The 24,873-nt window shown below is 38.3% G+C and overlaps 1 protein-coding gene and 1 long non-coding RNA gene across 2 annotated transcripts; both read right to left on the bottom strand.

The window, feature by feature from the left end:
• Window positions 1-271: 271 nt before the first annotated feature.
• On the bottom strand, window positions 272-17,383 carry LOC139713322 (anoctamin-8-like). Its single transcript, XM_071625067.1, has 15 exons — window positions 17,282-17,383; window positions 16,190-16,433; window positions 15,268-15,406; window positions 14,388-14,601; window positions 11,680-11,810; window positions 11,095-11,256; window positions 9,906-10,099; window positions 9,102-9,252; window positions 8,263-8,337; window positions 7,678-7,867; window positions 6,702-6,802; window positions 6,067-6,258; window positions 4,983-5,114; window positions 2,947-3,057; window positions 272-1,900 (listed from the first exon to the last, which is right to left on the bottom strand). Exons 1-15 carry the CDS (start codon window positions 17,334-17,336, stop codon window positions 1,568-1,570), a joined length of 2,424 nt encoding a protein of 807 aa, XP_071481168.1. The 5' UTR covers window positions 17,337-17,383; the 3' UTR covers window positions 272-1,567.
• Window positions 17,377-24,873, bottom strand: LOC139713323 (uncharacterized). Its single transcript, XR_011709632.1, has 3 exons — window positions 24,783-24,873; window positions 20,621-20,688; window positions 17,377-17,462 (listed from the first exon to the last, which is right to left on the bottom strand). It is a non-coding gene; the product is annotated as an uncharacterized lncRNA (long non-coding RNA).

Genomic DNA, 24,873 nt, shown 5'->3' with positions numbered 1-24,873 from the left:
AGTGAATAATTAACATGTACATGTATACAGTCTAAATCTATACTGCATTACACATAAATCTATATTGCATTAGTCATTTTTAGTGGCATATTTTACGTAGTATAAGTAAAATTGTCATTCTAATGCTTCTGCAAAGTACCAGCTGAACTCTGTCACTGTAGCCTTGAGTCTACATTATTTAAAACAGAACAACAAAAACTCATTTTGATACTTCTGATGCACATCTGACAAGATTTCAGCTACTAGACTGGGACGACACGTACCCATCAAATTTCTGTAATAAATCATCACATGTCCAGAATGAATGGAGACAGTTTTGAGAATACTGTATGGTCGTTAGTAAGACACTGAGGAATTTGACCTTGGGGCAATTCCTAGGCTGGCGGAGATTGTCAAGAATATTTCAGATTGCAGGATATCATTTCAAGTCATTTTGGTTTGCATTAAGGCAAAATCAGAAATTGTTATGTACATTTCATCAATAAAAGTCATCAGGAATGGATAGATCATCAATCTATTAGACACCACCCTTACCCTTCGGTGGCATACATGAATGCACAAATTGAAGCGTCAAGAAACAAAGTACAATGTTATCCTTTTATCAAAAGCACTGCAGGTACATCAATGTGGAAACTTTCTTTATTCCAGTTTAAGGAGCAATAAGAAAAATAAAAATACTTTATACAACTGTGAGACAATAACCTTGGAACATAACCCAAATAACTTAATTACATATGCACTTACCCCACCATCAACATATCATTTAATAATATTTAGTGATTTGTAGCAATTTTCAGCTGCAATTACATTTTATGCATGATCTAAACTTCAAATCCTTTCCATGACCCTCATCATAAACCCCACCCTACGTTCTAACCCAATTCTTGACCACATTCTTCATGAAATAAGAGAAATAGATGCACACATGAAATAAATATATTTTGTGCATGCTTTTCAGCAGACAAATACAACTATATCTATCGACCCTGTATAGGTTTACCATAAAATGGCTTGTGGCATCATAACAGTGTATAAGATGCCATGGTTCCAATACATGCAGCCCAATATACACTAAAATAAATGTACATTTATGCATTTCATTCATAAAATAATTTTCTTCAGAGTAGTAGGTGAGAAGCTATTATTACAATATGGCTTTTTTTGTTTTTTAAATCCAAATACCTTGGATGGTACATAATGCCACAGGTGACATCAGGCACACTGTCAGTTTCACAGCCAGGACAGGACCTTACGGCTTGTGTAACTGTGCACACGGGTTCTACTTGGTTTAGGATGAGTTTGTGGACAACTTAATCTTTTTCACAGCCAGCTGAATCTGGAAGCCAGGAAGCGAAAACATAGCAGAAGCTATTCATGTGTGAGGAAAGCACACTGGAGCCTTGTCATCATGCAGCTTCGCATACGCACACATACACACACTCAAACACGCATACACTCAAACACGCATACACTCAAACACGCATACACGCAATCACTCACACACATTAACTCACGCGGGGGTGCATGAGTCATAACAATCCTCTCCTGCATACTGCATTCCTGCTCTTCAGTCAACTTTCTTTTCCTGCGCAGACTTCTCAACCGGGGCAGAGTCACCTGCGTCCACCTCTTGATGAGCACCGGTCTGCCATTCCTCCAAGTCGCTGGTGGACACTGCCTTGTCACTCTTGCCTGCCTTCTCAAACAGCTTGAAGTTGGCCGCGGCTTCTGTCATGCTTGACGGCCAGACTTTGCCCGGCTGCGGCCTCTTGAGTTTCGGGGCAGCACCAGCACCTGTCCCTCCATCATCCTTCTTGGTGCCTTCCTCCCTATCTTTGCCAGTGGAAGATTCCTTTGCTTTGCCCTCTTTGGCACAGTGTAGTGCGGCAAGTTCCATTTTCTGTAGATATGGGGGTGGAATACTAAATCAACAAGAAGAACACCTGAAGTCAAAGGTATTAAACTTTTTCTTAAAGAAATTATCAAGGAATTTTATGCCCTCATAATGCTGAGGAAATTATTCCCCCCCCCCCAAAAAAAAAAAAAAGAGAGAAAAAAAGAAAAAAAAAAGAGCATGACTCATTCGAATCAGCTTTGTAATAAATTGTATTACTCATATTCATGAAACATGAACTTATTTATCTGACTGAAGCTACATTCAGGTACATACAGTAGTACATGCCTCAATATCATCTTCTGTTTGAACTTTCAAACTCCTGTTAAAAAGACAAACAAACAAACAAACAAACAAACATGTCTTGCACACATAGAACTAACATCAAAATCGAGTTAATTTGAATGCCTTAATCTGCACACACAGTTCAAGTACAAAATATCACACTTAAAACTATAAGTGAGCTATCTTCAGTATAGCCTTTTGCCAAGGCCCTACCACTGTATGGTGGTGAGCGAATGGGGGAAAACGGAGTGAACCTAGCTGAGTGCGACAGCATGGGGGCCTTTTGAGATTTGATTCGTATCCTTATGTTAGCCCTTTGAATTACAGATTTTTGCTCCCCAATTCAGGAGCAAAAATTGCCCCATCTGAGTGTATGTCTGCTTGAGCCAAATTGCATATGGTGAATGCATGCCACTGACCTCCAGAAGTGGTCAGTGATGCTTGCGAATGGGCTGGAATGCCAAGACAGAGGATGTCGGCAGCGCGTCATTCCATTGGCCGACCGGAACCTGTTCATATGATTATTAAGTAGGGTTCATGTCGTCATGAATAATAATGTGTGTAGCAGATCTCAAAAGGCCCTCGCGCTGTTGCTCTTGGCTGGGCTCGTTTTGCTCGCCCATTTTAACCACCATACAGCCAAAGGGCCTTGTCAAAAGGCTATCTTCGGTAATGCTTGCAACATCAACAGCAAATTGGATGGATAATTTTTTTTTTTTTTTGGGGGGGGGGGGGTAGGAAAGGGGGATAAGGAAGTGAGAACTGACCTTCAGTGCCTCTCTCCTGTTATACTCCAGTTTGGCCATCTCTATGGAGACCCAATATGGAATGTCCGGAATGCCCATTGAGATAGCCATCTTGACCGCCAGAATAACATGCTATGTAAACAAATGATATGGGAGAAAGTAATATGGAGCACAGAAAAATGTGCTGACAGGCACATAGACAGGAACATATGGTGTAAGAAGATATATAGCTTGCACCTGTACATTAATAGATTTGTTTACGTTGAATGGTGAGGGTGGGAGGAGTACACTGTAAAGACAAAAAACAGACAGACATACAAATGCAAAAGATGATGTGTACATTCATATCTCCTGAAGTGATGGACAACCTTAAAAACGATAATGAATAATACAGGGTGGCCCAGAAAGAACGGAACACGTAAGATCTTTATTTTCACCAATATTGTTGCAAATATGTCATTATTTTGCATACTATTGGAAAGGCCATTCTTTTTCCAATACAATGACACCAAGTTCTTTAATTTTGGTTAATGTGTTTTTTGTCAACCCTTGCAATTTTCAAAATGTGATCATTTGCACTCTCAGAGATACCGAAACCAGCGACAATTGGGCTTGTCATAGAACCAGTAGCGTTCACAGTGTGTGGAATGTGGGGCAGACGGTGTGATTGTCATTGTTCGCCCCACATTCCACGCCTTGTGAACGCTACTGGTTTTATGACAAGCCGAATTGTCGCTGGTTGTGGTATCTCTAGAAGTGCAAAATGATCACATTTTGAAAATTGCAAGGGTTGACAAAAATGGTCCTAAAATCACAACACATTAACCAAAATTTAAGAACTTGGTGTCATTGTATTGGAAAAAGAATATCCTTTCCAATAGTATGCAAAATAATGACATATTTGCAACAACATTGCTGAAATTAAAGATCTTAGGTGTTCCGTTCTTTTTGGGCCACCCTGTATATTAGTAGAACCCAATTATCTAACCATATAGAGAGACCAACCACCATTCAGATAAAAAGTGATATGTCTGGATAAGCCAAAATGCTCAAGCACAACTCTTTCCAGCACTTGGGAGGGGGCTTGGAAGACCATCAATTTTTAATAGGGTTAAGAGTACATATTCATTTGTGATTAAATTCTTTTGGAATTTAAGATATGCCTGGCTTGTGATTATGGTGAATGATATGAAAGAAAACATTTGTTATATTGAAACAAGAGTCATTAGAGGGTATATGAAATTCCCTCGTGGAATTATCGCCGTTCTGAATATATTGCGTAATGTTATGTAGCCGACCATGACCTGTAACTGTCAACCTGTACCTCGGTGAGAAAATACTTTACTATTCAGTAATCCAGGTGATCTAACTTTGTGTATTAGCGAAAGCATGACAGACCTCTCCCCTCTCCTTTCTCCTATCCTATCTCTATGCAAGTCATCCCTCCCCTATTTTCCTATATTATGTTATGTATTATGTATGAGGGCTGCATGCAAATCAAGCATTGCTTAAGCTGTAGCCCTTCAGCGTTATTCATGGCATCACTGATATGTTCTTTTGTACATTGTAAAGGCAATGAAGAAACTGTATTACTGTATAATTATTCTAAAGGTAATGAAGAAACTTACTTTGTTAGCAACTAATGTTTATGTATATCCATTATATGTATGATACCATCAGTGTATATGATATATGTATATTGTACCTGCATGAGCAATGATATAATGCAGGAACCAATAAAATAAAATCAAAATCAAATCAAATAATCAGAACTTGCGACATGTTCAAATAAGTCAGTCACACAAACACGACAGACTAACCCGTTGGGGACGAGTCCCAAGTATACTCGCGCAGGTGTCTTTTGGAAATGCGTGTTGTAGCAAAATCAGTCCGTCCTCAACAGGTTAAGAGATATCACAAAGGATCAGTCATCAGCAGATCCTAAACATAGCCATCACCCTATCTATCTTGATAGCATGTTTTATTCTTCATGATTTTACACTGCGAGACAATCTATCTCTGTTGGCATCTGGTTGAGCACCTTGGTATCTCCTTACCTCCAACACAACCACAAACATGAGGACACCAAAGGGCGTCAGGCTGGGGAATGCCCTGCCCACTTGACCAAAGGTTCCGAGCAAGGCACAGTTGACGATCACTCCCAAAATACCCATCACCTCCAAAGCTTGCTGCGTTCAAGACAAACAAAGAAATAATACATATACAAGAAATAAGCACTAAGTGTTATCTTTACCCTCCACTTTTCAGGAGATGTCTCAGACCATGTGTATTCACATGACCACACGATACTGAAGTATACAACAGTATAAACCCTTCAAGAAGACTTGAGGATGCATTATGTCGCAGACTTGTCAATAAAACAACTTTTGGAAAGTCCTAGTACCAACACTGCTGTGCTTTCTAAATTCTCTATTCAAACCAACGAAAGATACTGCAATCATATAAAATCCATATCTAGGCGACTGAGCAAACAAATTCTGCAGTATACATCTATACATTCATATTCAATATCTCAATGGTCTAACAAACACACTGGTACATGACCCCTCTTTCATGTACATGCCAAGCATTTGCGCATAACATCCCGGGTGCCGGGTAATACATGTAGCACACCAACAATGCCAGATGTTCATTTACAAGAAACCAGAAGAAGGTCAGCACTCACAGGGGTCAAGTATGACCACTAGCTCACTAATTGTGCTCACATGGACCACTACCTATACGCATTGTGCTAAATTCCAGTTACCTATAAAATACAAGATCCATTAACATGGCACCTAACTTAAACTTAGAGGCCCTCAGGGTGACACTATTGTTGAAAATAGCAGCTACAAAGTAACATAAAGTTATGGCAGCTCAGTGTGAACCTAACTACAGTGCTAGTGGTCATTACTAAAACTAGCACTCATACACCAATCCACATAATGAATCAACAGTTAAGAATTGTCAATTGCATTTTTTTTTTATTCACATGATTAACCTTTTGAAATTGTCAAATTTAAAAGCTCACTTCTTTTATGTCCGGTGTCAATGAATCTTTTATTGTTCTGTAACTAACAATAATAACAATAAATTACAACAGTGTCATCATTTGTAACTACAGTTCATCATTGCACATACTTGCCAAGATCCAATATTCTCCACGCGTTGTCCAAAGGGTCGGTGCATGCTGGAGCAGAGCTTGAAGGCATCGCTCCTGATTTCGATGATGTTGTTGATGAGGGCGCACATCCCCGCCATGGGGAACGCCGAGGAGAACAGGATAACGTAACCAAACTGGATCAACATCTCGAGGTAGTCATCAAATGTATCCTGGCAAACACAACAACAATGTTGACATTTTGCTGTAGGATGTCATGCAGATGCCTCCACATTTCTGGAAAATGGTTGTTCTTTGTATAACACAGACAACCAACTGCAAAATTTCAGGAATGTCTGACGTACATACGTAGGAATGGCAGCTACTTTTCTCCTAGTTTTGCTCAGTATTGCCTGGCGGATGAATACCATCTCTCCTTTGGTCTTTGATGTTTTTCATGTCTAAGGGCCATGCATAAGAGAGCAGCACAGTGAGTATTGCATGGATGTTCATACTGAGTTAAAAAGAAAATAAATTTTTACCGTAATAGACTGAATAATGAAATTACAGGTTCCTTCCTTCACATCTTGCGCAATCCCACGATCTCAACAAGAACGATGACAATCTATAGTAAGTTCTCCTTCCTGCTTGTTCTAATTATTCGAGGATTTCTCACCTCATAAGACTTCATCACCGACTCCAGCTCTGCCTGTGTGATGGTAAACTTCTCCTCGTCTGAAGACGTGGAAGACTTCCTCTCTTCAGGTGATGTTGTCTCTGTGTGCACAAATGAGTAATGGTGTGTCATGGTTCACAGGATGCTGTTTGCATGGAGATCAAAGGCTGAAGGCTCAATTCCCCCTCCCCCACGTACTAATAATCCACTTTACCATGAAATGATGATTGTGAATATGATAACTAAGGAAATACCACTACTAGTACAAAAATACTACAAAATTATGATAATAATAATAATGATGATGATAATATAATAAAATACTCTAAATTTACCATTACTAATAATGGTAATAATAACAGGCATAATAACAGTAAGAAGTATACTAATAATTTCAAAGAGAAGGAGGAATAATAGAAGAAGGAGAATGGAAATTGAAATTCTAATGACTGAAAGTGTGAAAGCGTAACTTAATGAAAGGAAGAAGTGCATCCAAACAAATCCTCACTTTATGAATTATTCACCATTTTCACCATCCCATTAGCATTGAAAACAACATTCTGGAGTCATTGTAATTATTGTCAAAGTTCAAAGTAAATTACAATTGAAGAATATTCTGTAAATGAAAACATATATTAGAATATGGCTAATCAAAAGTTGACTTCCGAAATGATTTTTGTTTGACTTACTGAAAGATAGGTTAACTTCCTGCAGAAAGCCTGCAAGTTACTGAAAGTGTTGGATGTCTCACATTGTATAAAATTCACAATTTTGCCCAGCAACATACCACAGTGAAAATCAAAAACCCACTAGTGTCTGAGTGTATTTGATAATAATACACTCAGACACTAAATTTGGTATAGAAATACTTCATCCACAAATCAATTCAATAAAAAAGAGCAAATTTCATTGATATTAACCCAGCTCATCAAATCAATCATACCAAACTTGCAGCTTTTGCTGTCCTGTATCGTACCTCGTTCTTGGTCGGGAGAATCCAGTTTGTCATCTCCTGCGGTGCTTGAGGTTTCGCTCAGCGTTCGTTCCACCTTGCTGGCTGTCTGGTAGGTCATCTGGTACACTTTCAGCGTCTCTGTGACGTACGGCAGAACTGATTCCTTCAGGTTGCCAGTCAGCTGTCTCAGGATGAATACTGTGGCTAATGTCTGGTGAATCAAAGGAACAAAAAAAAAAAAAAGATGCCTGTCCAAAGATCGGAAGGTCATCGGTTCGAATCCAGCCCGAGCATGTATGCCCATTATTATTACTTCTTTTTTTTTTAAATCATGGCTACTACCAAAACACTGATCAATTTAGTGCTTATCTATGTTGATATAGGGCACTTTGTCAAACGGTTGCAACAAAAAGAGAATGATACAAAGAATTAAGAGAGAGAAATCCTCTGGATCCGCCACTGCTCATTGTGTGAATGTGTGATTAACGTAAAGCCATTGCACCAACACTTTAGGAGGACAATAAAGGCAGTTCTTAATGTCTTCTCTGAAGCATAAAACTTTCATAACACTACTTGTATCAAACATATCATCTTACTACATTTTACCTTTCTTAATCTTGTCATGTCTTGCAACACAAAGGCAATGTAAAACAGATGTAGAAAATGGTTGATGAATTGCACCTGCAAGGAAGGGAGGTTGATAGAGAAAGTGAAAAGATGCACATTTCAGTGTTTTCTTTGATACTCTACCTAAAATTTTGTAAATTAAAAAAAGAAAAGTATCGTGTATAATTATATCAATATGTGTAATGCCATCATTTTTCTTTTTCTATTTGTCAAGTGTACCATTAAGATGAACATTAAACAATTTGGAGGAAATCTCTGACACTACTGGTTACATAATTATGATCATGTTTGAATCAATGCAGTACCACGACACTATTGAATCTAACTAGCAACATAAACCCATTTATGACAATTTTGCTGTGAAACCGTAAAAAAAAAATATATATTTCATATATATACATTCCTGACATAACTTGAAGAGAACCAAGATGGGTTTGCTTCATGTCTGATACTGCTTTTGGGCAAGCAAAGATGGAAATTTTGTTATTGCTGTTTGTGGAGAGGGGGAGTAAAATTGAAAATGTCCTCCTAGTTTTCATTATTGCTTTGAAAAGTCGTGTGGTTTAGACTCAGTGTCATTAGTTTAATGATAATAATAATCATCAGCATTTTCATTATTTAATGTTTTTCAAAGCTTTGTGGTTCCACACTCACAGTTACTAACTTGAGGATGAGCTGATGAGTTCTAAAAAAATGCCTTGAAGTTCCTAGTTTTCATTATCCTTTGGAAGGTCCTGTGGTTCTAAACCCGCTGTTACTACCTTCAGGTTGATTTAATTTTCTGCATTCTGTGCAAAGTCCTGTTATTCCACACTCACTGTTACTAGCTTCAGGATGAGCTGGTTTTCATGCATGCTCTGAAGTCTGTAGTTCTCCATCCTGTTCAGCCAGCGGGCGACTCTCTTGAAGAAAACATCACTGATGCTGATAGATCCTGTCAGAATGATCTTGGGAATGTATCCCACCCACCTGAAAATGAACACACTCAAATCATCACTATTGTTTCTTATTATGATGCAGTGTTTGATAATGACATTGGCATCGCAGACATGTGGTCTTCTAATAGAAATTACTGTATTGACTGAAAGAAACTGAAACTTAGAATTATATTCTTGATAATGAACAGAATTTAATTTCCAGTTTACATTGGCTGACCCCAGACCCATAATTACAGAGGAACAAATTCGTCTTCATAAAACAGTATACATTACTTTCATCATTTTTTTTTAACACAGCGTATTGAACTATCAAAAAGAATTCAATATTAAAAGACAAAATGGGATATTACTATTTGGTACCCTAGGGTACCAGAAACCACATCAGATGGGCATGAATGTAGTTTCTTTAATCGGGTAGAAAACCAACTTGTAGTCAAATCATTAGATTTGATATTGAGCCCACAAGGCTGACTAACTCTAGGAAAAACAAAATCACAAAAAGCTAGCCAGTGATAAGCAAATAAAACATAGAAAGAAAATGGTATCTAGTTTAAAGATGGCAAAGAATCTTTTGCAGAAGTGCTTTTAACAACAGATGGTGACTTCGATGAGAGAAGATTATTTGAATTCAGTCAAACTTTTGGTGGACGGGCACGAGGAAGGAGAAAGAAATCGGTTACTTACGAGGGGCAGCTTCCTTGATCGATGTGGAGGTTGACCCACTCCTGGAACTCCACGATGAGGTACATGGAGACAAACGTGATGGAACAGCAGAGGATGATGACAGGGAGCGTGACAAAGTAGCGGAAGACGTTCCTCTTCCAGCTCGGATAGTAAGGCTGGAGCTTGCCGGACACAGCACTGACCACCAGGTCACCCTGGTGTGGAGAGATATGATTTTACATGAGGAAAAATGACAGAGAGGTTTATTTTAAAGTAGAAAATTCACTCTGTGTTGTGTTCAAGTTGATTTGAATGACGAAAAATAAACGAAACACAAGACGAAGAATGGTGAAAACTTTACCAAAATCAGACATAAATCAGGAGAGCCAGGACATCTTAAAGTATTACACGTTTTCATAGAACAGCAACATACTGGACACAACACTATGTTCATTCCTGAAATTGGACTTCCTAACAATTTTGTGGGTGGTTAAATTTGCGAGCATGAAATACAATTCAATGGACATTAATATTTTTGTGTTCTGTTGAACTCACAAAAAGCACCCAACACAAAAAAAAAATTGTGAAAATAAAACCCCACAAAATATATGGCATATACAGTAGGTGACAATCTACATTAAACTGAAAAGACGAGAGCAACATCATTGACTCACAGTCTCAAAGTCACCTGCCCTCCAACCTCTACAAAATATTGACATCACATCTAATGATACACATTTTTTAGATTTTTTTTTCCAAAGCAGAGGACACATTGAGATTAGAAAGCTAATACAAGCCATATTCTCATCCAAGCAAAGTACTTTGTTGTGTATTTAGTCAGGCATCGGATTAAAAGACAAGTCTTCTTATTTACTACCCAATTCATCTAAAACACACTCTGTCACTAGAGCCTCAAAGAAAATGAACTTTCACCACTCTACAGTCTGCTAGAGGGATATCCATTCTCAAATTATGGGGGCTTCAAATTAATTTTGACTACACAAAATTTTAAATACGTGACAAAGCATTCTGACTTTGGCACATTCAAGCTTTTTCCCATCTGCTGTATTGTATTAATGACCTTTGACATGTGGACCCTTCTGCCCGGCCAGCAAGCATCATGGTAGATAATGATTTGCTACTCTTACCACTGCACACTGAATACTCTAACTACACACAGAATGTCACACAATGCTTTCTGTGCACTCACTTTGTACTGAGGCCTCGGCTCCTCGATGAGCTCATGCTTGGAATCCATCGTCCCCCACTGGTAGGCCAGGGCCGCGCCTTTTCTCTTCCACACCTCCAGGTGCAGGGAGGCCCAGATGATATTGAAGATGGAGAAGAAGACGACACTCCTGTCCTGACTCACCTGGCGTGAGAAATGAAGTAAGAAACACAAGCAAATCATCTTGATATTCTAAATCTTATGGGGCAATACACTTGTATGTGTCTGTACACTTTGCATTAACTCTAATTCTACTGGCATTTGGTTCATTCTCCACGACAAGCTGCCAAGAATATGACAGTCCCACACATAGGCCACTGTGGTGGCATGCACTGAAACCTAAAGTGCTCAAGAAATTTAGCAATCTGGAACTAAGGTTTACTGGATTTGTAAAAGGCTAAAGTTTGTTAGATCCTAAAGGGTGCCCCCCCCCCATGTGCACACACCTCAACAGTCAACATATATTAATCATGAAACAAAACAATGCAACACAAAACAGCATACACACACACACAAATCTATGATAGGGTGTCAGTATTACTCTTTCTAAAGCCTGAACCTCCTTACCTGATCTTCCTCATCCACATACAAGGTGACAAGAAGACCAAAGATTGCTGGAAACACCAATGCTTGTGTGTAGTGACCCAGCCAGGCAAAATACATGGCTATCTTTACACCAAAATAGTCACATACTGCATCTATCAAGTAAACAAATAAGCAAACACACAAAACATAAGTCTTTGAATCACATGATCAGAAAGAGTGTAATTCAATGCTCTATGGATGTTATAAACATTCCTTTAGCCTTACTGCGATTACTCAAGATCAAAGATAAAAGAGGCTTAAACTAGACATATCGCTACGGCTACTGATATGCCTCCGCCATAATGCATGGTTCTCCTAATAGGTCTATAGTACAATGTCTTGACAATGTGTGATGACAGTTTCACACAATTGGCAAAATATTAAAAGGACAGGTTTGACACAAATGTGCTGAATGTTCACTTTCCTAGAACTAGGTTCAATTGGATGAATGATTAAAATGTCAGAGTGCAGGTATTTGGGGAACTGATGATTTTTACTTGACTTTTGACCCTTTTATAAGTTTATGCATTGAGTAATTTTCAAGGTATTGAGGAAAAGTATAATTTCAGTATCAAATGGGAAAATAGCATTATCTAAACCTGGCCTTTGACCTTTGACCTCACAGTTCCAAAGAGACTCACTGTTAGGTTGAACATGCATAAATATGTAAGTTTCATGATGATACCTGGAGTTACTTTCGAGATATGGAGGAAAAAGTGCAATTTAGCACTTCCACTTGACCTTTGACCTTTTGACCTTTGACCTTTTGGCAAGAAACTTCCCCAAAAATATATATTGGGTAATACATGCCATACATCAAGTTTAAAAAAAAAAACCTTCAGGCATATTGCATTCTAAGGAAAGTAGTGATATTTTGAGGAGTTGACCTTGACCTTTGACCCCCTGACCTTTGACCCACGACCCCAACTTCCCTAGATAATCACTGCCCATCAGTACAAGCATATATACTAAGTTCCATGAAGATACCTTGAACCATTTGCGAGATATGGAGAAAAACATGAAATTTCAATTTTTTTTTCACAAAATAATCTGTGACCTTTGACCTTTGACCCTGTGACCCTAAAATCCACACAAAGTATTATCCCCCAAGGATATACCCTCATACCAAGTTTGATGTAAAACCACCACACGGTTCTTGAGATATCGACAAAAACAAAACGGGACGGACGGACGTACGGACGGACGGACGGACGGACGGACGGACGACCCGAAAACATAATGCCTCCGGCCACTTCGTTGCGGAGGCATAAAAATGACTGATGATGAACCAAACTAGTACAAAAATATTACTCATTGAGGATTGAGAGTCGTTTACTAGGTAGAGAACAGTTTACTATCAAATACAAAATTGGTAAATAGCACACATGTAATTACGAATGTTTGCCCTTCATCACAACTTAATGTGGTAATCTGCAAATCTATGTTGTTGATATGACTCCAAAGCACACTTCCACACATTGCACATTGACAAACTGTGGATCAATTAATATCTGCATTCTACAGACTAACTGGGCTTAGAATTCCAAGTGAGGGTAAGGCCTTTTTTCTTTTTTTCTTTTTTTTTTTTTTGCTTGTCAGCTGAAGAAACCCAGAAGTGGCACCAGAAAGTTTCTTTGTTTTTGTTTTTGTGGCGCCGGCCTTGTGTTGTACAGTTTTTTGCTGCAATTAATTGTGTGGTACTACAATATGTGATTTTTTCCCTTCACATCATTTATGAAGTACCTTCAAGTCCAAGCTCAAAAACTGCAGTTTACAATCAGAAAAAAAAATCAAGATAATCAGATAAGCATTGTGCGCTGATTGGATTGTCAAAGACCTAGTAGCATGGGGATACACTGGAGTGGAAAGGCTGGCCCCGACTTGGACATAATATTCAAGGATCCCCTTTGCTAATTATGCACAGCTTTATCACTGATCTCTATGTAAATACAAACACAGCTGAAGAATTTCAACTGGAGGTGACCATTACCGATGAGCATACGCTTCGATGCACACACTCGCCAATGGGCATAATTCGGGGGGAGGGGAGAATTCAAAGGGGGAAGGGGGCAGCGAATTCCCCATGCTACTGGGTCTCTGAGGTTTGTAAGCAACAGCGCAAGTGCCAGTCACCTGACATCAATGCATACACTGTATATGCCACATATTTCATGAGTCTAAATTTTTCGTGAATCGGGACTTCCCGACAATTTCGCAAGTAGTTAAATTCACGATCGTGAAGTCCTGTACTGAACGGAGAAATGTATACGTGTACGTCACATTCATACCGGCATTTGAGTAAATATTTTCATGTGTTTTTGAATTTCACGAATAGCAGCTGACTCGTGAAATTCGCGAAATATTCGGCGTATACAGTAGTTCGTGCACATCTTGTCAAACGATCATCCGTAAAATTATATGACGGTGACAAGAGTATTGTGCTCAAACAGGGTTTATGATGCTTCCTAGGCCTGCAATGCTACGATTTCAAGAAAAATCTTTCACCACCACGGCATTTCACAATGCCCACAAATATTGTACATGGCTCAGAAGAATTGTCTGACATATGCAACCAACATTCTCCCCATCTGAGGATTTGGGTTCTACAAGCCTCAGGAACAGATCAGGAAAACTATGTGACCTACGCTTTATTATGTAAATGTTATAGTGGGTTTTTTTTTCCCACTCACCGAGTGGTTGAGGCTTGAAGAAGGCTTGGACCCAAGTCTTCTTGAGAATCTTGAGGTCCTTTTGTTTGTGGAGTGGGAAAACTTTGGAGACGACACCTTTGGCTTGCAGCTTAGGCACGATGGGCTCGTTGTCGACAAACTTCACCTTACCCAGTTTGTCGCCCTCTACAGCACGCAGATTTTCAAGCATGTGGTTTATGATAGCTTGTCGTTCCTATCAGAAAGGAAGGACAAATTATATACAGTCAAGATATAAGTGAGGCACTTCTTGGTGAGACACAATGAATGGCAATATCTCTTTCATGTTTTCTTTCTCTTAACGAGGTTCAGTATGCAGATATATAACTGAATAAGTTAAAGCATTATATGGGATTGTTGAGTTTGGGTGTTAACACCATTTGTATACAGGTTTTGACATTAGCAGTGACCCAGTGGGCTGGGGCCACTAAAATATTACGTCAGGCAAACCAAACTTCTGAAAAATTCATCTTTTGGTGGCCTGATCTGGCAACTACAATTCAAAATGGATTTCAGATTTAAAGATTTTAGTAACCCAAATATGCCATCAGAGAAAAAAGTCAGTATTGAGCCCAGGGTGTTTCATAAAGCTGTTCGTAAAGTTACGAATGACTTATGAGCGACTGGTGATCAGTTCTTGTGCTGAATTATGGAAATTCTGATAAGTTTAGCACATCAGAACTGATCACCAGTCGCTCGTAAGTTGTTCATAACTTTACGAACAGCTTTATATTATATTCCTTGATAATATCTGTATCAAATAAGTGTATATTTGTATAGGGTAAAACCATGAAAGCACAGTTCAAGTCAATGTTTCTGAGCACTAAAACGTAATCTTTAACTCCAGCATTCAAATCTATACCTGTGACGAGAGAAACTCTTCCTGGTCGTCGATGCCTTCAAACATGCTTGCCTCTAGGCAGGTGAACTCCTTCAGACCTCCTCCATACTCCGTTTTCAGTGGCTTGCGGATGGATAGACTCTCGGCTCCCTTCAGGAGGCTGTATGCACAGGATGAGGAGGAAGCAATAATGCTCACTTGCAATTACCTGCATTTTGAGGCTCCAATCACATTACAGCTTCTATAGGCTGCAGATAGAAATTACTGTATGACTGGTGTTATAGATATCAGGTCATTAGGAATAATATTAAGTACTGATACTAATATGGTCTTATTTACTCAGAGTAGCCTCCTAAGTGTATAAAAATATAAGAAAACATATATATATGAATAAAAATTTAGCCCATTTCAGAGAGAATCCTAACTTGTGACTTTTTTTGTGAGTTTTGAGCTGGGGGGTCACATATAGTGACCAAGAGATATCACTCATCTTAGAGAGACAAAAGACTACTGCATGGCCGGCGGAGCCGTGGGGGCTCGGGCCCCCACTCTTTTTGTGCACATTACAAAGGAATACATAAGGTGTCATCACTTTGGGCCCCCACACTTTTTTTAATCCCGGAAGTACGTAAGTGGCACTAAATAGAATAGATAGAGATCTTGAAGTGTGAGCGCAGTAAGTTACGTTTTTCCACTGAAGACCTTTTTTTTTTTTCCTTTCTTTTTTTTTGCCTGTCAGCTGGAGAAACCCGGAAATGGAAGAGGAGAGACGAGCTGAGGACCTTCTTTTTTTTTTTTTTTCTGCTTGTCAGCTAGAGAAACCCAGAAATGGAAGAGGAGAGATGAGCTGAGGACCTCTTTTTTTTTTTTTGCTTGTTAGCTCATGAAACCCGGAAGTGGGCCCCCACACTTTTGAAAATGCTCCGCCGGCCCTGTACTGTACCTTTCAAATGACGCCGACAAGTACAACCCACAGGTGCCAGTGTGGGCGTGGTTCCTGACCGCCACTAGCAGCTCAGGTAGCCTCTCCTTCAGCCTGGCCAGGACCCACATGAGGACAGAGTCACCTGCCTTGGCTGGGAATATGACCACCACCTCGCAGTCCTGGGTGGGTACCGTGTGCAGCCAAAGCCTGTTGGCACGCATGTACTTGTTGGTGCGGGCAAAGTTCTCCCCAAACAGCTTCGCTGGTGGTAGTGGTAGTGGGATTGAGGAAAGACAGAAAAAACAGAATAAGAATGAAGGCAAGCCTTTTTCTAATCTTTTGAAATGAAATGGTGGATTAAGGATGACTTCATACATGGGAATTTTATCACAAGAATACAAAGTGTGTAATAGTGACTCCATGCATCACATCACAGGGTAATCATGTTTGGGGTGTAGACAGAATACACAGCTTATAAAAGTAGGGTTTCAGGAGTATCAACTGCTGCATTAAAGATAACAGAATAAGTGCATGGGCCTGTAGGCAAATACAATGTACGCCCAACATGGACTGTGAAAGGTATATTTCGAATAAAATTTGGAGTTATTCTGCATCAAAACCATTCGCATGCAGATACAACTACAGGGTTCTCTACCAGTGTTTATACAAGGTCATGATCAGCATGCTGAAATCTAAGTTTGATACTTCTGTGAAGATATTACCCAACTGCAGCATGTCGGATAGGACAAAACTATTCTATTAACTTTAATACACTTTACACTATGAGTACAGTGCTGTTCACATTCCGAGACAAATCAACTAGGTACTAAGAATGTTGGCACTACGGGTAGAAAGGCAGAAAGACGTAAAATTATCAACAGGAAGACAACAACAACTATGAAAATATGTATGTTGTAAAAAGCTAAGCTGCAATGCCAAAATCTGGTATTTTTTTTTGTTTTTTTTTTCTCTTAGACAACATTAATCCTTGAACAAAAATGACAATTATTGATGAGTTCTTCCTTGCTCATAGCTGGGTATTCAATCAAATTTTTATGCAGGTACATGTAGAATCCACTTCCTGGTGTCAAAACCAAGTTGCACACTTACCATGTTGCACTGCATCCTTTGCCTGTGCCTTCAGCATGGTGCTAGTTTTCTCCATGGCTGGTGCACCAGCGGTTTCTGTGGTTTCCCCCTAGCAGGGTCTCCTCACCGGCAGCCAGGGGGGTCTACTGGTTATTACTGGCAGGGTGGTGATGGTGGTGGTAGGAGGGGGCTATGGTAATGGCTGAAAGAGGGGTGCATTTTTATTATACATGTTGTACGAGGTGCATTATTTCTTACATAACATGCAGTGCATATATATAATGTGGAACAAGTGTGTTTAATTTCAGAAATAGTTCTGCTTTATTTGAAGTGTAGTGCCATGGATGGCTTTTCTAAAAACATGCATCTGTTTGAAGGAAAGAAATTTTGGGGCTGCATATATATATATGTATATACATGATATATATACACTGTATATTATATTTATATTTATCTATTTATTGTTTCTACCAATCATGTCATTATCTATAAACAGGCATCTGAAATTAAAGTGGAATATAAACTGCTCTCATGCAATCTGTGGTACACACAAACCACTCTTAGCACGACTATAAGTCTATTCTTTGATAAATTCATTGCATGGAAATATATATGAATAAATAAGCACACAAATCACACTTAAAGTTCTACAGTTGAGTATATAACTTCAAACATTGTTACTCTAATTGGACATGACTATGAAAACATCCCTCTGTCCACAAACATACCAATCACAGTTTGTACGCCTCTATCACCATGTGAGAAAATGCCACTGCAGGTCAGTATCACAGCAGGGTAGTAATATTGTTTATGATTATGGCATGAAACCCCCAACCTCTCCCCCAGTTCTCTGCAAACACAAAACCCCCATCACACCACAGAAGCATCGTCAGCTCAGTGGCAACTTCGTGGGGAAAGTATGGTATCTGTGACCAGTGTCACTGAGAATCTCACTTGCGACGACAGCTGCTTCTAATAAAGCAATCAAAACACGCTAATTGGCTAATGAAAGCAGTTGCCCTCCGCTAATGAACGTCATGCTCTGATGTCAACTGCAGGCGACAAATTACCTGGTGTTACCTGCATTCTATTGAGAGATCAAACACAACTTCTCCTCTACCACACATGCTCGGTATATTGGATGTACCTCGCTTAACTGCTGCGAAGAAATGGCTACTTTATAGGACACCATTTTCTTCATGACTGCCTTGTAGTATATGGTGCACTGCTCCAGGAATTAATAAACGGACTGCAGTGATTACATGACAGCAAACACTGTAGACTCACATCCAATGTAATTAACTTAAAATACCAGACCTCGTGTGGTGGATGGTTACTGAGATTGTTTGTTTGTTTGTTTGTTTTTTTTTTTAAAGGGAAAATAACAAGGGAAAATAATTCAGGGAAAAGCAATCAGCTTCGGGGCTGGAAGGCCGTATGACGATTCTGTCGTGACAGTGACTTCTGGCTCATAGTTTCCCATAACAGTATCTCTGACTGCTGTACTTAAAGGACAAGTCCACCTTCATATAGGATCAAGAGAATGCAGCAATATTAGTAGAACACATCAGTGAAAGTTTGAGGAAAATCCGACAATCCGTTCAAAAGTTATGAATATTTTAAGTATCTGCGCAGTCACTGCTGGTTGAGAAGACTACTACAGTGTATGATGTCACATGCGTACAACTATATAAGGAAAATAAAAAGAGAATTTCACAAAACTTTACTTTTTGAATAAAGTGCACATTTCTTCGACTTGCTACTGACGTATGTTAAGGGTAATATTATTCCCCCTTGCCTTCTGAAAGAGAGAAGTCGAGTGTTCTTTTGTTATGCGAGAAAAATGGAAATATGTTGAATTTTCTTTATTCTTTCTTTATATCGTTGTACTCATGTGACATCACAAGCTTACTTAGTCTTTTCATCTAGCTGTGACTGAGCAGAAACTTTAAAAATTCATAACTTTTGAATGGATTGTCCTATTTTTCTCAAACTCTCACTGATGTGTTCTACTAATATTGCTGCATTCACTCAACCCACATGTCTATGAGGGTGAACTTGTCCTTTAAGTAAAAAGCTGGGGAACAGTTAATCAATGGACAAGTTGATTTGTGGCAGAAAAAAAAAAAAGAGATACAATTTGTATCAACAAAACATTACCGGTACTTGCATCCACTAAGTTAAAGGTTGCACCATAGGCGGCAATGAAAGCATTTCAAGATGTATAATTAGTGTTACAACAGAAGGATTGATTGTCTTTTATCGGAAGCACATCATCCACTGACACACAGACAGACAGACACACAAACACACAAATACACATACACAAATCATACCAATATATCTTCAGTTCCCTTTTATAGTGGAAAGATGTATTTGCTTATTTGCTTTCTCCTGAATTAGGTTAATAACAAAGACCTGCAGCAGATGGCTTCACAAAGAGACTGTAGCAAAAAATGAAGCTGGCTCAGTCATGATTGCCTCCATATTGTGGGAAAAAATCTTCGTTCAACCAACATTCTATAGCCTAAGGCAATCTACAAACTTCCTGTTTACACAGTGTGAGCAAAGCAGCATAATGTTTGCGCTTTTCTTTAGCAAGACCGCATACAATCTCTTTGATACACTTGAGATGCATACTAATTAGCTGCCCCATTTACAATTAGCCTTAGACTGGAATGCCTTACCATGCACCAAATAAAAATAACCCTTAACATGCCATGTTTCTGATTTACTTGACTCCTACGGGGAGTGTCACATTAACATTTCCTCATACAAAGCAGATTGCCATCGTATGTTAAACTTACAAGCCACATATCAATTTATGTCTTTTGATCTTGGTGGATTACACTGCACCCATGCCTGATTCCAAAGTTGGATTTCACGCATGACTGCTCCCAGACATCCATTATTTCACTTATTTGCCAGGGCAGTCAGGCAAGATTTTTTTATTCTATTTCATTCAATTGTGGTTTTTTTTGTGTGTTTTTTTAAGTTACCTACTGTAATTCACCTAAGCCTTGAAATAAGTCTGTTGCTGGAGGATTTAGCACTGGTAAGAAACATTAATGGGCACATATTTTTTTATTTATAGTGTCCAAAAAACAAAAAACAAAACAAAACCCCGAACCTGTTACTTCTTCATTTTAAAACATTTTCCTACCACACCTTTTTACAAAGTGGAATGTAGTGATCATGTCTAGAGATACAAGTAGATTCAGTCTGTCTGTAGGAAATTGCAGAGCATGTAAAGAATATATCACAAACTGTTGACGAAGAATTCATATTACATATTACAATGGGCAACTTCATGGGCACTGGATAGAAAAGATTGTAAAAACATATATCTCTTTATCTCACCTAATACATTCAGAAATGCAGACTCCAGGTTGTGTGCCATCAAAACTGACCTGTACTTTTCAGATAACCTGCATGAAAAAGAGAAAGTAAAGCATCAAATTACTGAATTTTGTTTTTTTGTTTTTTTAATGAGAGAATCATAACTAGTTTTCTAAATGATAAGAATAGCTCATCTATAAATAGATAAACACATAAAACATTATGAAATGTCACTGCACAAAAAGCACAACATACAAAAACACAGAATCGCTCCAACAAAGTGAAATAAAAGTAGATTACCGGAAAGTCTACTTTATGCCAACTCAAAAGAGCGACATGAATACTGCCAAAGTAGCACGCATAACCTACTTCATGTAGACTTATTACTTTACCTTTAGTAGCCTTAATTTGTCATACACTGTACTTTTCAGCCTAATTTAACGCATTAGCTATGGAGAAGAAAATACAAGTTAACTTAGACATAAGCATGGTACCAGTAAAAGTACAGAAGGGCAAGTCCAAGATAAGGTCCCCTCAGAAGGCAAAATTTCATCTTTGCTCAATATTGACATGTTTGGTATCATTTTGAAGCTTATGAGTTGAAGTTTTGATTTCCATGGAGGAAAAAATTATATTACGTAAATTTATGCAAATTTCAAGGGCTTCATTTGCATAAATGTGAAACACAGCGTTACGTATGGGACATTTATAAAAATTCATATTAATTCAAAGGAAAGCAAAGGATATTTGATTAATATGTGGACATAAGAAGTTCATCAAATAGTTTAACTTGGTACGAAAATTTAGGGATTATGCAAATGATTATGCAAATTGGCTCGTGTCCTATCATGAGATGTCCCATACGTAACAAATTGAGGTCATTTTTTTAGGTTTTTTCTAAAATTGCTAAGGTTATATTAATGCCCTTTTGGAAAGTTCTAATTTATCATTTAGAGAAATTAAATACCATAGAAAAAAGAAAAAACAGTAAAAGGAATATTTTTTATTAGGCATTGAAATAATGTTACGTATGGGACAAATGCGTTACGTATGGGACATCCTCATACATAATGCATGTGAATGCATGTAGCTAGCTGGGAAGGTCTCTCAGTACACAAATGGTCAATCATCCTGAAGAAAGCATCCCAACATTGTAGCTACTTTTTGAGTTATAGACACTTTAAACAATACATGTACTTGACTGAACAATTTTCAGAAAGGGGGAGGGGGAAATGGCAAAATACACAATGAAAAATCAGCATCAAAGGGATGGTATAGTTTTTTTTTTTTTGTAGAAATGGGGATTCAGTTTTCAACATTTAATGAGATGATTGGAAACCAATTATATGAATTACTAAAGAGCATACAATCCTAAGACTACAGGAATTCAAAGTTTAGTGATGGAGATCCAATTTGGAATGGTTGTGATATAAATATATAAAAAAAAAATAAAGTAAAATGATTTTTTTTTTTATTGCAAGTGATACACAAATTGTCCTTATTCAGGTTTCAATAATAGCCACGACAAAATTCATGGGTATACATACTGAGGTGTGACTCGAATCAATGACCTGACTGCTAGACAGACATCATATATCTACTCGATCACTGGGGTTCCACGCAGCAGGTATTGCCTATTTATAAAAATTAATATTTCTTGTGTCAAGTTGTTTTTAATTGAAACGAAAAGGCAAACTGCCCTTCATCAATGGAAGTAAACACTTTAAACTATTCAATTTTTCAGTAGTAACTATCCTGATGAAAATAGGGCATACATACTCAGGTTGGTCATAAAAATATAGAATATGATTGAATATGATTATGATGGTAAATATTTGGGGAACATTGTTCCCTTGTCAATCTGGATCAGTATTTGAGTAATTTCAACTGATTCCATTTCAATATTTATGCAAAAATTATTTTGCAAAATACCCATAAACATGTCTCTCCACACACTAAACGAATGGGGGACAAAGGGCATGCATACTCAGATTGGTCATAAAAATATAAAAATATGATTGAATATGATTAGGATGGTGAATATTTGGGGAATATTGTTTCCTTGACAATCTGGATCAGTATTTGAGTAGTTTCAACTGATTTTACTTCAATAATTATGCAAAATACCCATAAACATGGTTCTTCACACACTAAATGAATGGGGGACAAACTGTCCCATACGTAACTGTCCCATACGAAACACGTCATGTCTGTCTTTAATTAGAACCTGTAATTAGAGCTTTTTGCCTAATGATACGAAACTTACCTGTGATAATCTTGAGTGTTGTGCCTTTCATCACAGTGAGTTACAAGTTGTAGAATGAAATACTTTCAGAGAGTTTTGAGGTTGAAAAAAATGTTCAAAAAAACAAAATTTTTCTGGTCCCATACGTAACGGCACATATTTTCTCTTCTAGAATATAATTGTGAAGGTCATTTTTCTCCATTTTTTGCATGATTATACTTCTCCAAGATATCAATCACCATGGTAAAGTTTAATATGATCAAAAGCCATTAACACTATTTTTCAGGTCATAAAAGTCTCTGAATGTCCCATACGTAACGCGCGTGTTATCTTGGACTTGCCCAGAAGAGCAGTTCTTAGTACTATCATGCTCTCATGATTGTTATTGTTGCCATTAATAATACTCAACAAGTATCATATTATCACAACCTAGATATTTCTAGATCACAAATGAGATCGCAATTAAAGTTTGGAAAAAGACAACTTTTGCTAACCTTGCTTGACAATTGCAAGCCCAGTTCATGTGACATATAGCACTCTTAGAGAAATGGCCCATATGTTAGCTGAAACTAAAACCATGAATAAGATAAATGAAAGCTTTCTCAAAAATTCTCTTTAGTTTATTTTTCATCACAACAGTTGTAGCATCAAAATCAAACTTAATGACTGCTTGAATGACTGAAGGACAACATGTTTCCAAAATATCCAACTTTTTTTCTGCATAAATTCAAAGCCGTCTTTGAGTGTAATTGGTGGAAACCGGAAAGGTTGTCCTTAAGAAGGATTGCATAAATGTAGGATCCATTTCAAGTTAGCCTGGACCTGGCATAATATGAAATCATGCAATATTGAAGGCAAAGTGTCAAATGTTGCACTGTGACGACTAATACTGCGACCAGCCCGAATGCTTCACGTTTCGGGCTCCCACAGTATAACTATGAGCTGTGTGAAGGAGCGCCCCAGGATTGCGTTCCCCAATATGTGTGGTTCCTATTCCATACAAATAGTTACTTTTAAACTTCAGATTCACTAACGTTTGAAATCCAGACAGCTATTCCTTGAAGTAAATTTGAGTATGATAGATAGGGCTTAGTAGTGAATGTGCAATATTTTATCTATATGTTTCTACATTGTAAATTAACAGCATGACAGTACAGACAGATTACAAAGGGAATTGAAACACATGGAAACCATTTATAAACATAACCTTGTTGGATGCCTTTGAATCCTTTTTGATGTTATACCGCATAGTGCATGACCACAACAGAATGAGAAATCATGTCTAGGCCTGCCCTTGGCCTTTTGCCAATGCAAAGAGGGTGGAATACATGTCATAGCAATCATACCGTAGAGCTACAAAAATGTGTTTTGAAACCTCAATACACCTACTACTGAGGCCCCCTCTAATATCACTTTTTTTTTTTTAATTCACGACATAACTATTTAGACTCTATCCATGTCTAACTGTTGTGTTAGTCAACTTCGTGCTACGTTATTGTCATTATTGGTCAGTGTGTGCACTGTAATCTTTGGTTGCCAGACTTGTAAGACACTCGGAGTCGTACAGAGGGATATATAAATCACCTAGCATGAGGCAAAGTATTCCATAATAACATGGTGAACGATGAACAAGATCAGACGTCTGTCAGTACAGTACTGTACGTTGCACTAGTAAACTCTGAACTACATGTACTACTCTGTAGACAGATGATGAAAACAATACCATGAGTAATCGACGCTCTACTATGGACTGTGCACTGTACTACAATACCGTTCGCATTGGTTGTGTGCTAGCGATAAACGAGAAGGCGAGGCGTATACATTTATCACGATTATAAACTAAATTTAGCTCTAGTGCTGTCTATCAGAATGGTCCACGGGAACGAAATGCTCTTCTGAAAAATGTGCAGAGAGACGTTAAAACACAACTTGTCTTACCCAAATACATCTGCATACCATACCGGATGATCTTCTTGCCGAAAAGGACTGTGTTGAGTGCTGCTCTCTTCTCTGTTTATACCTAGTGAAA

The sequence above is a fragment of the Diadema antillarum genome, unplaced genomic scaffold (genome assembly GCF_040938485.1).
Source record: "Diadema antillarum isolate AM-2024a unplaced genomic scaffold, OU_Dant_1.0 seq00001947_RagTag, whole genome shotgun sequence".
NCBI classification, from domain to species: domain Eukaryota; kingdom Metazoa; phylum Echinodermata; class Echinoidea; order Diadematoida; family Diadematidae; genus Diadema; species Diadema antillarum.
Note: the sequence above shows the minus strand (reverse complement) of the source record. Positions and strands in the feature narration are given on the sequence as shown.

Excerpts from the sequence above, each read along its gene's own strand:
- LOC139713322 (XM_071625067.1), bottom strand. The coding sequence starts at position 17,336 with ATGGAGAAAACTAGCACCATGCTGAAGGCACAGGCAAAGGATGCAGTG. Across the intron at positions 8,338-9,101 it reads TCATCCTGAAGCTAGTAACA|GTGCAATTCATCAACCATTT; the intron begins GTGAGTGTGGAA and ends CCTTCCTTGCAG. Across the intron at positions 1,901-2,946 it reads ACAGGAGAGAGGCACTGAAG|AAAATGGAACTTGCCGCACT; the intron begins GTCAGTTCTCAC and ends CCATATCTACAG.